We start from the raw sequence: 14833 nt of genomic DNA, 5'->3' as shown, positions 1-14833 counted from the left end.
CGCTGACCTACAATCCGAGCAGAGCGGAGATCCCAATGCCCCCTCCACCAGAAGCACTCGGTGTTCACCTCTACAACAAACATCACACTCAGCACATGTTAGGCCTGTTGGCACGCTTAATCTCATGAATATTTCAATCATTCGTTCCCCCTTTGGGAAAGCAAGTAACGCTTGAAATGGATCAGAGAGGATCAGAGTGCTTACTGATATAGCCACAGCAGATCTTTATGAATAGAGATTTGGTATCATTATCCTCTTAGAAGCTGGTGTGCTGCCACATCAATTATAATCATCTTTTTGATGTGCTGGTTGACGATTAATGCCGGCACAAATTTCAAATAGTATTAAAATTACTATTGCAGTACCCTGAGCAGCCGCTGTAAATTGTAAATCCAATAAATTGTTACGTTTTCCCCGTAAGATTTGTGGATTTACATGTTTTCACTGTTTCACTGGGGGCGCTGTTACGCATCTTCTAAAAGAATACATCATCACTGAATCTAAAGTGATAAGATGATTACTTGTGTCTCGCATTACCAAATAAAATATCAAACCAACAACAAGAGACAGGACTATGCTAGCATTGGGGGTGTTGATGGACTGGATCTGCCTGATAATTTAGCGTTTTTCAAAATCTCTACATTTTTAAATAGAAATTCATATGACTGTTTAAAGGCAGAGTAGGCCTGTTAAATGATTAATTGTGATTCATCATATCCAGAATAAAAGTTTGGGTTTAAATAATATAGGTCTGTTATACTGGTAAGGGCTAAACGATTAATCGTCATTTTCACTTAATATCGCGTAAATCGTCCCATCGATTGTGACTATGATATTATGTGGTTATGCGCAGCTTGTCCGTGAAGCATGGCTCTTCGATCAGTAGGCAGTGCTGCCCGATCTGAAATCACTATGAGTTTCAGGCGCTTATAACGAAATAGCTTATCTTTTTTGAAAAAGCAACACCCGTCAAACATCATCATTATAAATATACTTTATTATCATGAAAATACCAGAGAAGGCTTGAAAAACAGTGATCGAAAGATCCCCATAAGCATTTTCTGGAACTGTGTGTCATGGTGTTTTACTTCTTATGTGGCTTTTATTTGGATGTTTCTGCACAAGAGCGCCCTCTGGCTTTCAGGTGCAGCAACATTTAACCGTACTTCACTGAAGCACTTTGCAAAAACAATCGTAGTAAATCGTGCTGTTTATTAATGTTTTATCGTGTAGCCCTAGAACTGGCCATGTTTTTCCTTTTCTTTATAACCACATGCATATATGTTTATATTTTGGAAATATTTCCCTCTTAATATTTTTATACATTTTTATATTTTAGCCACAGCTGGCAGGTGAAAAAGAGTAAACGATGTTAGATCTTTTTAATAACATTAAAAGATGACTTTAACAGTAAATCGCATCGTTATTATATATAGGCGGCATAAGAAGCGCCTACTCCCACGTCATCAAAGGAAACTAAAGACAGACTACAGTATTTTCGTAATCATGTAGTAGTATTTAATGCAGTGATATAAATAAAGTTGAGGCATGAGCCCACGAGGCGTTCATTGTTGACATGTAGAGTTAGAGTCTTGAATTGCGGCCTGTACCTTTCTGTCGTGTTTCACTTTAAGATTCGTCACAGTTTCCCCATTCACAATAAATGCTGACGGAACGAGGTCACAGAATCTCCACGGTAACCTGTCAGCCGGAATAATGGATGCGCTTTTTTTAGGTCAAAGGTCATGCAGCTGTGAGCCAGGTGCGGGAATGTTAAATAAACTCAATATGTGCTCCTCCGTGGATTCTGTGGATTTTAAAAAATTATGTTATTACTTGTGATCCAGATGGGCCTGAAAGGCTGTGTCGGCCTGTAGAATCCTGCTCTTTTATACATTGTTTTGACGTATTATCATTATGTTACAGCAATGTTGTTTGTTCTTGATGAATGGAATTACATTTCTTGCTAGGCATTGAAAAGGTACAGGATGTGTGAAATATAAAGTGCCTTCTACGGCGTTACAGACATAATGTCGTTCATGTCGTGTCACCATGCTCAACCTCAGAGTCGTGGCATCTTGAGCACTTTATGGTTTTCCTGTTGCAGTCTAGCATTTACAGTTTTGTTTTTGCACCTGCATGTTGAAAAAATTGGGGGGGGGGGGGTGTGATTGGTGTGCCCGTCCTACCAAAAGAATGATTTTATAGTCTTGTTTTCAGCTCAGCCTCTCTTTCTTTTCTCTCTGAGTGCTATGTGGGCATCGGCCGTGGCTAAAGCCTGAATCCCCAAAAGAGAATTGTGTCAGTGGGGGTTTAACAAGTAAAGAAAGAAATCTCTCTCTGACTTTGTTGCTTACTTCTTTGTCGGGGTTGCTAGGGAACGGGAACGGGAACTATGCAACCGAGCGATGGACGGTTGGAGAATAGGCATGGGACAGGACAAAAAAAAAGAGAGAGAGATGAGATGCAAGTGAGATCAAACTTATTTATTTGTTTTGGTCTTCTTTATAGCTTTTAAATGTCTTTGCTGCCACATAGACCAGACATCAATCCATCCTGTTGTCTGCTGTTTCGCTCCAGTGGAGATTTGGGCGTCTGTGATTGGGGCAAACCCATAGGCAATTCTTTTTAGTGTCTACGTTTGTTTGGAGCAACTTGCCGTACGTATTACACGTTTGATCTCTTTGTGCTTTTCTTGGGAAACACAACATGTTGCTGCGGATGCTCATACATTTTATCAGTAGGTTACTTTGGATAGAAGCATCTGCCAAATGCATAAATGTGTATGTAATGTCATCACAGAGCCAGCAGGGAATCTGCTTATTAATGGCTTACTTACTGCATTATAAAGTGATGGTTCACCCCAAATTGAAAATTCTATCATCATTCACACACCTTCTTGTCGTTTCAAACCTGTCTGACTTTCTTTCTTCTGCAGAACACAAAAGAAGATATTTTAAAGAATGTTGATAACCAAACGACACTGGGCCACATTGACTTCCATTTGTATGGACACAAAACGACATTTCTCAAAATATCTTCTTTTGTGTTTTATAGTCAGGTTTTAAATGACATGATTTACTATTTTTTAACCATTTGAACTAGGAAATAGGGACCAATTTTAATTTCCAAGGACAAATTATATCAAGTGTTTAAGTTCGGGGAAGCTAATGACATTATATTGATAAAATGACATGTCATGCATGTAATTTTAATCCAAACACCTGCTGACTGGTTTTCATGCTGACACTAGCTCATGTAATGAAAGGCAGCGGCAGGCGAAACAAAGGGTGTGTATCTAGCTCATGATTCATGTCATGAGATCTCTACTGTTTGTCTGTGAAGCACTATCAAAACATGTGGGTGCTCTGTGTTTGCATGTGTGCTCATCTCTTGATGAATATACAAAGGAAGTATTTTATATGTCCCTTTTTGTTGGTCCCAAAAAAGCTGCACAGTGCGAATAATTAGAGGTAGTGTATGATCCGAAGTGTTTTAACTGTGACACGTGATACATAATCTATTAAGAATAAAAGCAAATTTGACCCATTATCAAATCAGTTGAAAATCACAATATGGACACTGGGTGGCGCTATCACTTATAACCTAATCTGAAACACTACAAAGGTAGAGTTCACCTTTAAAATACACATTTTCATCATTTAAGCACCCTCTTGTGATTTCAAACCTGTATGACTTTCATTATTCCGCAGAACACGAAAGAAGATATTTTGAAGAATGTTGTTAACTGGTCCCCATTCACTTGCATTGCTTTGTGTCCATAAAATAGAAGTGAATGGAGGCCTGTGCTGTTCGGCTACCAACATAATCTTTTAATAAATAAAGTCATACAGGTTTGAAATAAAAAGGGGCGAGTAAATGATGACAGAATTTTTGGGTGAACTGTCACTTTAAATATTTTGCTGTCGCGTCCATATTATTCCATTATATTGTTTTGAATGACACAATGCTTTGGCCAACCCACTTTCTAGTCTGTCTCTTCACTATCCTGTTAAAAATAAAAGAAGCTTTTATCAATGCATGAATGTAAATGATCTGATGTCTGGTTGCGTGACTTGAAGCTTGTTTCAAATATCTGCTTTCAGACCACATGTAAAAACACCACAGCTATGGTTTTGCTCTTCAGACTACCAACAACTAAAGAGGTATGAGTCAGGTATGGCAAGAAAAATAGATTTCTGCTGCCTGTCTAAACAAAGGGTGACTTCGTTCATGGATAAACGGTTGCATGAAGGTTCATGAAAGGTTTCAAAAGTTGCACTTATTCAAAGTGTTACAATGTTTTTCACAGTGTGACTGTTGTGAAAGTGTAGGATTGTTGGGACCTTGTGAATTTCCTGGTCCGTAATTGGAGAATCACGCTTTTTAGTGAATGATGATGTAAGTGCTGACAGTGCAGGCATAACCCACCTCCTACCCAACTATTTCCTTTTCCTGTGGCACACCACCATCCTCCTTTCTGTAGGATACGAGTCGGAAACCCACTTTCATGGTCCATCAAAATCCACTTCCTGGACGTTACTAAACACAAGCTTTATTCATTGTTTTTTTAAGAGCTGCAGCTCTTTCATTGGCATTTTTACCTTGAGATCTGTAAAAGGGGAAGTGTATTCCAAAGACCTTTCCGGAAAGTTAGACATGTCATTTCATGCTCATTGAGTTGCTAACATTGCTGTCTGTAACCGCCAGCCGCCGCACAAATCCCAGCCGCCCGCGCCATTCATCTCTCGCTGACTAAACTAAATGAGCAGAAACTGCAGTCTTCTGAAATCAACCCAAAGGCAACAGGAGTCTATTCATCCGGGGCTAGTCACAGGCCGTTCTCTCAGTGCCGTTCTTATTCTAATTGACTGAAAATGATCCAGGCATTTCTTCAAAAAGCATCTGTCCAGTGACAGTGTCTGTAAGACGTTGGTAAAAAGATAGTGAGCCAAACTGTGTCAAGTGACATCTCATCCATCTTTAGTAAACTGCAAGTGTAGTTGTCACTTTATATCTTTCTTGTGGCTCACCTGTCATCTCATGCTTGTATAATTAGTTGGAAACACTGAACAAAGGCGTCGCGATCACGTCTACAGAAGTGTGAGAGCGTCTTTGCAAAAAGTAATCATATATTTACCATCTATAATACTAATTTCCCGATAGAAATGCATTCAAAAGTTATTGAAAGTGAAAGTTCAATTTACAGCAGACCATTTTATTTTTTTGCACTTGACCCTGCTCGATCAATCACCTCCCTCGATTGTTGTTATGAAAAAGACACACTACTCGCGTGTCATTGGTTAGCTGTGAAATGGAGCTTGACATAGGGCATTTTTTTCTTAAGAAAAGTTGAACGTTTTTTTGAAAACACGGTTTGCTCCATAGGACTATAATGTAAAACAGACGTAAGCAGTTTCGAAAAAAGAAGTCAAGTCTGAACATGGCCTTAGTTGACTTATAGGCCTACCTGCTTGAGCTCCATATGAAGTGTCTGGACGTGTCATCTGGCAGTGATGTGGTTGGGTTTGCTGAATTGACTTTGGCTTGTGACGAGCTCTTGCTGTGTGGCCCTGCGCAGCTCCCTGCTGCTGAACCTCTGCGTGTAATGAAAGCTCTGCTGTTTGGGCCATCTGGTGCGATATGTCTTCCAGATCTTCTCTGGCTCCTGTCACAAAGGCTTTTATCATCATGAGAGGTGATGACCTCTTCTTCTTGAATCAAGTATTAGAATAAACACGGGATATTTGCCATTACAGTGTATCATAGGATTGCATGATATTATGCTGTTATACACAGCCGTACACAATCTTGTATTAATTGCACTTGGCTCAAAGCTCTAAACTTTCTAAATGATGAAAGATCTATGGCTAGTCATTTTATTAAAGCTTCACTGTAACTTTTTCTCTCTATCGCCATCTCTGTTTGATACTTGAATAGCTGGTTACTTTACGTATTTGTATTTACTTGTGTTGATGTTACCTCTGAAACCCAACCTGACAAGTAAACTTATGTATCATTTAGTTTACCGTTGTGAATCATGGTAATGCGTAGAGATGTTATGTACTGTATAACTGACTTTTAAGCATAAAAACTTAATGTCAATTTTTACTGCACTCTTGGTACAATTCAGTTAGATTTACATTTACATTTAGTCATTTAGCAGACACTTTTATCCAAAGCGACTTACAAGTTGGCTAAACAATGGAAGCAAATGGGTCAACATTAGGACAACAAAAAGCATAAGTGCAATAAAAACATGTCCCACAAAGTCTACTACACAGTACTGTACAAGTTTTTTTATTTAATTTTATAGATAGAGTATAAAAGATATAGAAATCAGTTTCAGTAAAATTTTGTAAAATGTTTTTCATTACTTCGACAAATAAAAATAGCAACTCTGGCCAAATTTAATTTGACTTTTGAAGCCCATTTGATTGTGCTTAAAACAAATAAGTTATAAACCACTTTGGAAGACGTCAAATCCGAAATTAAAAACTCTGCAATATTAATGATCAGCGTTTGTTAATTTACACAAAAATGTATTTACACATCCTTACATTATAAAGTTAACTTGGAATTCATATTTATCAGTAAAACATCTGTATGCGTTTTAAAGGGACGGTTCACGCAAAAATGAAAATTCAGACATGAATTACTCACTCTAGTTGTTGCAAACCCGTATATATTTCTTTGTTTGGCTGAACAAAGACAAAGATATTTGGAAGAATGCTTGTTACTATCATTTCTTGGTTCTTGGCCATCATTGACTACCATACACGTTTTTTCCTGGCTCAAAAAGAGGCGGAGGTGGTGCCATGCTTATCTTATACACTAAGGCACGTGTAGGCCTACTGCATCTTTAAATGGCTTAACCAAACACTTTACATATTAAAACATAAAACACAAGATGAAATTGACAATTCTTAATTTGTATAAAACATTACTTTTATTCAGCCAGATTTGTTTTTAATCAAATAAAGCTTTTTATCCTTTTCAACTAACTTTTCAGCCAACTAAATGATCCAGTCTTACTAAATTTGCAAAGCTCATTCACATCCTGCATTCTCTTGTGGTTTACAGAGCTTTGAATGATAGTCACTAAAAAGTTTCAACAGTTTAAACGGATCGGTTCAAAGGAGTCATTTGTTTGAGGGTCGTTCTGATCGCAATGTACGTTTATACAAGTGAACTCTGTGTTTGCAGTATAACGCTGATTCAACGATCCCACTGCACCGCTTAAAACAGTATATAATGATGTACACCACGTAAATTTTAGAATCCTTATAAGAAATAAAACGTACTTGGATGTGAAACAAACGATATTCACCTAAAGCCGTCTTTCTTCAAAATGTCTTCTTTTGTGTGAGGAATTTTTCCTACTATGGTAGTCAATGATGGTGAAGAACTGTGCATTCTTCCAAATATCTTTATCTTCATCAGAACAAAGACGTTTATACAGATTTGGAACAACTCAAATGTGAGTAAATGATGACAGAACTTAGGTTTCCCTTTAATTAAAATGCGCTTTCTAATAACAAATAACAGAACATATTACAACACCGTTGTTTAGACACATCAATTGTTTGGGAATGTCATCAAAGTACAGGAGCTTTTAGAGTCATCATAGTTTCTTTTCAAATTTTATTGCTAACACAACAGCACGTGTTTTGTTCAGAGGTTTGGGGTTATACTGTAACTCTGGTGTAGCAAGTTTGGAAAGCCACTTTAAAAGTGTAATTTCTCAAATCAAAAGCTGACTGTAAAATATACTTACTGTACTATTATTCAATAAAACTGACTATTATAAGATGAAAACCCACAATATACAGAGCTCCTCATACTAGTTAGTTGACCACGGAATATTATTACAATAATAAAAATATGATACATTACATGTGTGATGAGACACTTATCCCACGAGATAAGATGACACATGAGAATGGGTTCAGTCTCAAAAGAAACTTTTTAAAATCAAATTTTAATGAAATATATTAAGCAGTTATTAACAAAATGTAAACACTACAAAAGTTTTATCACAAGCTCAACTGACAGGCAGCAATTGCACAAAAAATGATGCGTTGTTTTCGTAACCGGTGCAGCTTTTAGTAAAGATCCGTGTCTGTTTTCCCAATATGATTTTGCATAGTGCTCCTGTTAGGAGATCTGTCGATCATATCATATCTCCTTCCTCCACTGACTGAACCTTCATAGCCTTCAGAGAAACACGTAATACTACATAATCAAATCATGTTTTATGCTTACATTGGACATATGTAAGAGACAGATGATCCGTTTTTGAAGAGGTTCGCTCGTGGATGTATTTAAAATAACGCAATGTGAAATTGTAATTGCTATTCTGTACATACAGTCTGCTGCTGTTGAGCCGTGTGAACTTCCGTAAATACTAGTGCTTATTCGTGAGGCGCTGCAGCAGGAGAGATGCGCGCGAACGTTGAAACCCATCTGTCTAGCGCGTGTTTACACAGAAAAACGGTGGGAAAGTAGCGTCGCGGGATGGAAAAACATCTTGTCTATGAATGACTGATGTCATTTGACTGATGTGGTAAAAGTGAGCTGTGGATTGTCAGCATTATTCTTTCGATTTCCTTTCTTGTTGTCTAGTATTTGTGTGTATACTCCTCAAGCGTGAATTTGCGTCCATTCCAGGCGGTTGAACGGCACCATTGTGTCGCAGGGACAGAAGGCCGGAAGCACAGGACACTGAGAAGAATGAAGGGAGATATTGTGTTCATAGAGGACATAAGAATGACATCACGTCGTTGTCAGCAGAAGCTTCTTATTTTTAGCACCTGTTGCATGTGAACAATCTGTTTTCCCTTCCTCCGGGATTCTCATGTGCCATAATAACATCGCTTACCTCAGCGTCAGGTGGAAGTTGTTAGGAAAGTGAAGACACCTACACCTCTCTTGAGTAGCGTTAGGAGGTGTCTCACAGTCAGAGCTTCACTACTCACGGTCATGTTGAAAGTTTTGTGTGGTAATGGTTTGGGTGGTTGTAATTACATTACAGTTTCGTTCAAGTTTTGTAAAACGTCTTGTAAGATGGTGGCTTTGTAAGCCAGCGCAAGTCAATGCCAAAAACACGGAGTCAGATTTCTTTCTGTGAAGGAATTGGGTCAGTTTGCCTCACAAGAAACAAACACATGTCCTGAAGTAATGAATTTGCGTCCTGGTGACCTCACCCATTGTGCTGATTTGTGTCTGTTTTATCGCTTGTGTCATTTGTATTGGAGAGAGTTTACACACAGTGACTTGAAATGTGCTTTTGATTATGAGAAACGCAAAAAGAATATTTTGCTCAAATTGCTGTGAATGATGCTTTTCAATTGGATTGGATAAATATTGAAGAAAGTGGGTATATAAATCACCTGCATTACTGGCTGACTTGTACAGTTTGCTTTGTTTTTAAATGAGCTTTAAGTGTCATTATGTGTATTAATGCATGTCTGATCACTTTTGTAGTTTGTTGTATTGTTAATTATTACGAAGTACACAATCAATAATGCTATAAACCTATAATACAGATCATTGGATGAGTAAGATGTGCGTTTTCGATTGTGTGTTTGTTGATCTGTTGTATTGTTTATGGAGCTAAAACTTGTGCTTTCATGGATTTGACCTGCGCGATTAAATGTTAACGTTTCACTATAACTCTGTTTGTTCTGAATTTTGAGACCGTTTTCTCTGAAGGTGTTTTCTCAGGTTTTATTTTACTGTGAAGTTGCTTTGGAACAATATTTATGATCATATTATTCGTTGGAACGCTTGATTCTGATTGGCCAGTCGCAGGTTCATTATTGCCAGATTACAACCTCTCAAAACTAATAACACACGGTGACCTAGAGGCAGCAAATCATTCTGACAGGTTTTTTGGGACAAATTAATTATAAATATGTATTTGGTTAAACCAAATTGCCTGTATGTGACGTTTGAATTTCGTTTCTTACCTTAAAATCAAAACTAAACGTCTTTTCCTCGCGAAAGGTCTGCATTCGGCAAAAATGAGCTAATCAATTCACAGTTTCATCAGTTTTTTTCTCATGTGGCAAGTAGCCGTGTAATAAACGGGATAAGGTACAAGCAGCTGGCTGTTATCGCGCAATAAGCCCCTTCAGTGTGATACAAGACGGATCACACTGTCGGGGCTTATTTCTGCGATAACAACCGGCTGCCTGTGCATTATACCTTACTTCTGAATCTGAACAAACCTAACACAGTTAAATGATTAATCTTATCCAAAATCAAAATTGTGTTTACATGATATATGTCTGTGCACGGTGCATATTCATTTTTGTATTTATAAACACATCCAGTACATGTATGCATGCATGCATTTTGTTTCCATTTTAGTTTTTTGTTTCCTTGAACCGGTTCAGAGCCCTGCATTTCTGTACATCTTTTTTTGGTAACAATTTAGTATAGGGATCAATTCTCACTATTAACTAGTTGCTTATTAGATGCCTATTTTTAGCATATTGGCCGTTTATCAGTACTTATAAAGTACATATTCAACATGACCATATTATACTTCCCTATTCCTACCTAATACCTTAACCTAACAACTACCTTACTAACTATTAATAGCAAATTAGTATTTTACTTGCGCAAAAGTCATGGTTAATGGTTTATTAATACCGAGAATTGGGTCTTAAAATAAAGTGTGACCCTTTTTTTCTTCTAAACAATACAAACGGATATGTTAATATATTTTAGATCTGTTTTCTTCTTAATTCCCATTATTTTCATTTGTTTCTATTTTCATTTTGTTACAGTTGGATTCATTCAGTGTTGTGGGCGTGTGAACTAAGATAAGCCACTCCTGGAAAGTTCAAAAATGTTTTCAACAGTTGAACGGTTCTCTTTGACTTCTTCAGAGATGTAATAAACCCAAGTGATATCCGCACGCAATGGCTTTGTTCCGTTTGCTTAAAGGCCTGATGTGAATATGTGTCAGAGTACCACCGCAGATAAACTGATCTACAGTCAGTAGACTTTATCACTGATGTGTAGAGATACACAGATATACATTTCTCCACCGATAGCTGATGAGTGATATCTGACAATAACGACAGTATAGTCGTAAACTCTCAAAAACAAAATTTAGATTAAATGAATATTCTTTACTTTCTGAATGTTATTAATTCATATAATGACTATTCATGTTGAACATCAAACGGGTGATGTTTCGAATCATTTTCTGCACAGCACAAATTCAGTGTATTTTACTGTCCTCTTTTGATTGACAGGATTTATGTGTTCTGATCATGGAGAGCTTTATTGGCCGATAGCTGAAAAATGGCTTAATATATATTTTCTCTACTGAAGTGCTAAGTTGCAATTGAGTAAGCAAGAAAATTGACCCTTGTTCAGGTTTTTCAATGTGATCATCACCTTTTTCGATTCTTCCCGCTGAGGTGAAGAAGAACAGTTGGTTCTGGAGATCATTTCCCTCCATGTCAAACTTTAACTTTAAAACTTTAAGTCATGTAAGGTACACAGCAATATAGATCTGAAAGAATCTTTCCACAGTTTTCCTAAAATCCTAAAGAGAGTATAGTGTCTTATGTAGGTCCTTTATCTGAAGTCAACTAAATGATGAATTTATTTTAACTTTAATAACCCCACTAAATAATGTATGTCCAGGGTTTTCCTCGGTTTGCTCTTTTCAAGACGTTTTTTCAGTTATGATGGAAAACCAAAGGGTCTGACTCCCATTTAAAAGCTGATCTGAGTCTGACCAGCCAACATCTCATTCCTTAAAGCGAAAAAATAGAAATTCTGGAATATTTATTCACCCTCTTGTCATTTCACTTGCACCAAACAAAAAAGAAGATATTTTGCAGAATATTGTTAACTTGTCCCCATTGACTTGCATTGTTTTTGTGTCCAAACAATAAAAGTCAGTCAACTTTTCTGCAGAAAGGTTTAAATGTTTGAAATGACCAGAGGGTGAGTAAACAATGACAGAATTTTCATTTTGGGGGTGAACTATCACTTTAACCATGATTCCTTATTTATTGTAAAGGACTTTTCTAGAGATCCTTATGAATTTTTCTTGCAGTATCTTTTTCCTGTTCATCTGTATCTGTATCGCTTTGTCAGTCAAGCCCAGAGGCTGCACAATTTCCAAAACGCTCACTATATTCTCAGTTTCTTTGTTTTGTTTTAGGCAACGTCAAAACAAAAAAAAAACTTTGTGGTTTTGTCACTCTCGGCTTCTCATGTCTGCACATGTCTTTTAAATATCACCCACATCTCTTTTTTTTAAGAAGTCGTCTTGCATCTTTTGCAGATTTGTCCACTGCGAAGAGGAAATTTGCAGAGTCGCTGAACGAGTTTAAATTTCAGTGCATTGGTGATGCAGAGACGGATGATGAGATATGCATTGGTAAGTTATCAACATTGTTTCCTTTTCTAGACCATCTTGACACAAGATCTTCACTACAGAAATGACCTGTGCGAAAACACATGTTCCTTAAATCAGTTTGAATGAAAAAGCTGTCATATAATTTCCATACTGTTGTTTCTAATGAAGATTATGTTGTCATCTGATCCCAGTCCAGGGCTTCACAATATATTCAATAAGAGCAAAATAAAAATTCTGTCTCATTTAATCGCCTTCATGTTGTTCCAGATCTGTATACATTTCCTTGTTTCCTTGTTCTGAGGAACACAAAGAAAGATATTTGGAAGAACACTTGTAACCAAACAGATCTTGGAGCAAAAAGACTATCATAGTAGAACACTGTTGAACAATAAAGAAGATATTTTGAAGAACGTAGGACAGCAAACAGTTCTGGGGCATTTTTGGCAACCATTGTCATTTTTTTAGTATGGTAGTCAATGGTGGCTTGTTTACATGCATTCGTCCAAATATCTTTCTCTGTGTTAAACCAAACAGAAATTTACACAGGTGCAACTAGAGAGTGAGTAATTCATGACAGAATTTTCAATTTTGGGTGAACCGTCCCTTTAACTCAACCTCATCCATACTGAATCCATATTTCATTACGCTCCTATTGTGTCTAATGGCTAAATCTAAAGTTTCAGCTTTACTTTGATATATTCCCCATAATTCCTCATGATGGTGTGGCATCAAAGTCTTAAGTGTTGGAACCTGTGGGAATATTTGTGGCTTTCTGTAAGTTCTGGCACCTCAGATGGAAACTCGCTCAGATCCTGCTTGGCTAAGTTCAGGAGCAAGTATTGACTTGCCTTTCTTCTGATCTCATCTTTAACTGCATTCTCTTGTTTTGTGTTGACACCGTTCTGTATGAATTTCACCATGAAAAACAACAGGGAACAGCAGAACCCGACTGTAATCTTTCTGGAGTTTTCTTTAAATTGATGGTTTAGTTGCTTGCCTTAGCTGTTGAAGACAATCATCACTTATTATTCCTCGTATGCTTTGCTCAGATTTTTCTAAACCCAAACCCTAAGCACAAAATATATATCAAGACCAGAAATCATAGAAGGCAATGCCTCGGCAACAACCCAACTTAGCCATTTTTGAACAAACAACCATAACTTTTCCTCAGTAAAGGTAAGAATACATAGTTTTGTTCCACAGGGCATAAACACATTTTTTGTGGATTTTTTTCATTGTTTTATGTGTTAAAGTGATAGTGCACCCAAAAGTGAAACTCCTGTCATCATTTACTCACCCTCTTGTCATTTCAAACCTGTATGGCATTCTTTCTTCATTAGAACCCAAAAGAAGATATTTTGAAGAATGTTGATAACCGAACAGTGGACTAAATCAATGCAAATCAGTGACGGATATTGCTGTTCGGTTAACAACATTCTTCAAAATATCTTCTTTTGTGTTCTGCGGAGGAAAGAAAGTCATACAGGTTTGACAAGACAAGAGGCTGAGTAATAGGTAACAGAATTTAGATTTTTGGGTGAACTATCACTTTAAACGCTGTCTGGCAGGCCGGGGTTTTCTGTTATGAGCACTAAGTGGGAGCAATATGTCACTTAAACTTGTTTTGCATGGCAAACACAAAACCACTTTTGCACAGTTTTACACAGTTGTGAAATGAGAAGTGTTGATCTTGGCTGAGCTTTATGCCGTGTTTTTCAGGGTGTATGTGGTGGATTATATAATGACGAATGAATGTTTGACATCAAGATTTAAGTTAAAATGATGTTAATGTGCACAAGATGTGTTATGTCATCAATATCTAGTTTTGTTTTCTGTCTATAGCCAAATCGCTGCAGGAGTTTGCTGGTGTCTTACAGAACCTGGAGGATGAGAGAACACGGATGGTGAGCGGGTGTCTTTATTATGTCATCACCATCATTATGCAAAACATGTTAAGAGAGTTCACACATAACATGTTATCATTTGCTCACCCGGGTGTTTTTCTTCTGTGGAACGCTGAAGGTCTTTTGAAGTTCTTTCAGAGAAAGTGAATGACGGTGGATGCTGTTTAGTTTTAAAATCAGCATTTTATGCATGTGCTGTTAAAAAAAATCTGTAAAATAACAGATTTTTTGTAAACTAGAAAAGCCAATAAACTGTTTCATAAAATAAATAAAATATCCTCTAAAATTGAAGGATATATATTGGTGCTGTCAATCGATTAACAAATGTGTCTGATTAATCACACATTCTTATTTTGATTAATCACACATAATATTAATGTTTTAAAACATATTTTTAAATTCTAATAATTTCATATTTACTCTTAAAATTAATCTAGGAACAATTTATGTCTTTAACAGCATCATCTTATAAATGAAAGGCAACATTCTGATATTAGTACTGTTACTGATGTTTCTATTAAATTGATTATTTTTAATT

General features: G+C 36.9%; 1 protein-coding gene across 2 annotated transcripts in view; it reads left to right on the top strand.

The window, feature by feature from the left end:
- LOC130407473 (rho GTPase-activating protein 26-like) overlaps positions 1–14833 on the top strand; it is a 74664-nt gene that overhangs the window by 18492 nt on the left and 41339 nt on the right. For both annotated transcript variants that reach the window (XM_056730346.1, XM_056730347.1), the window contains exons 2-3: positions 12317–12412; positions 14234–14295. In XM_056730346.1, coding sequence (XP_056586324.1) covers positions 12317–12412; positions 14234–14295 — 158 coding nt within the window. The remainder of the gene's footprint in view (positions 1–12316; positions 12413–14233; positions 14296–14833) is intronic.

This window comes from Triplophysa dalaica, chromosome 19 (genome assembly GCF_015846415.1).
Source record: "Triplophysa dalaica isolate WHDGS20190420 chromosome 19, ASM1584641v1, whole genome shotgun sequence".
NCBI classification, from domain to species: domain Eukaryota; kingdom Metazoa; phylum Chordata; class Actinopteri; order Cypriniformes; family Nemacheilidae; genus Triplophysa; species Triplophysa dalaica.
Note: the sequence above shows the minus strand (reverse complement) of the source record. Positions and strands in the feature narration are given on the sequence as shown.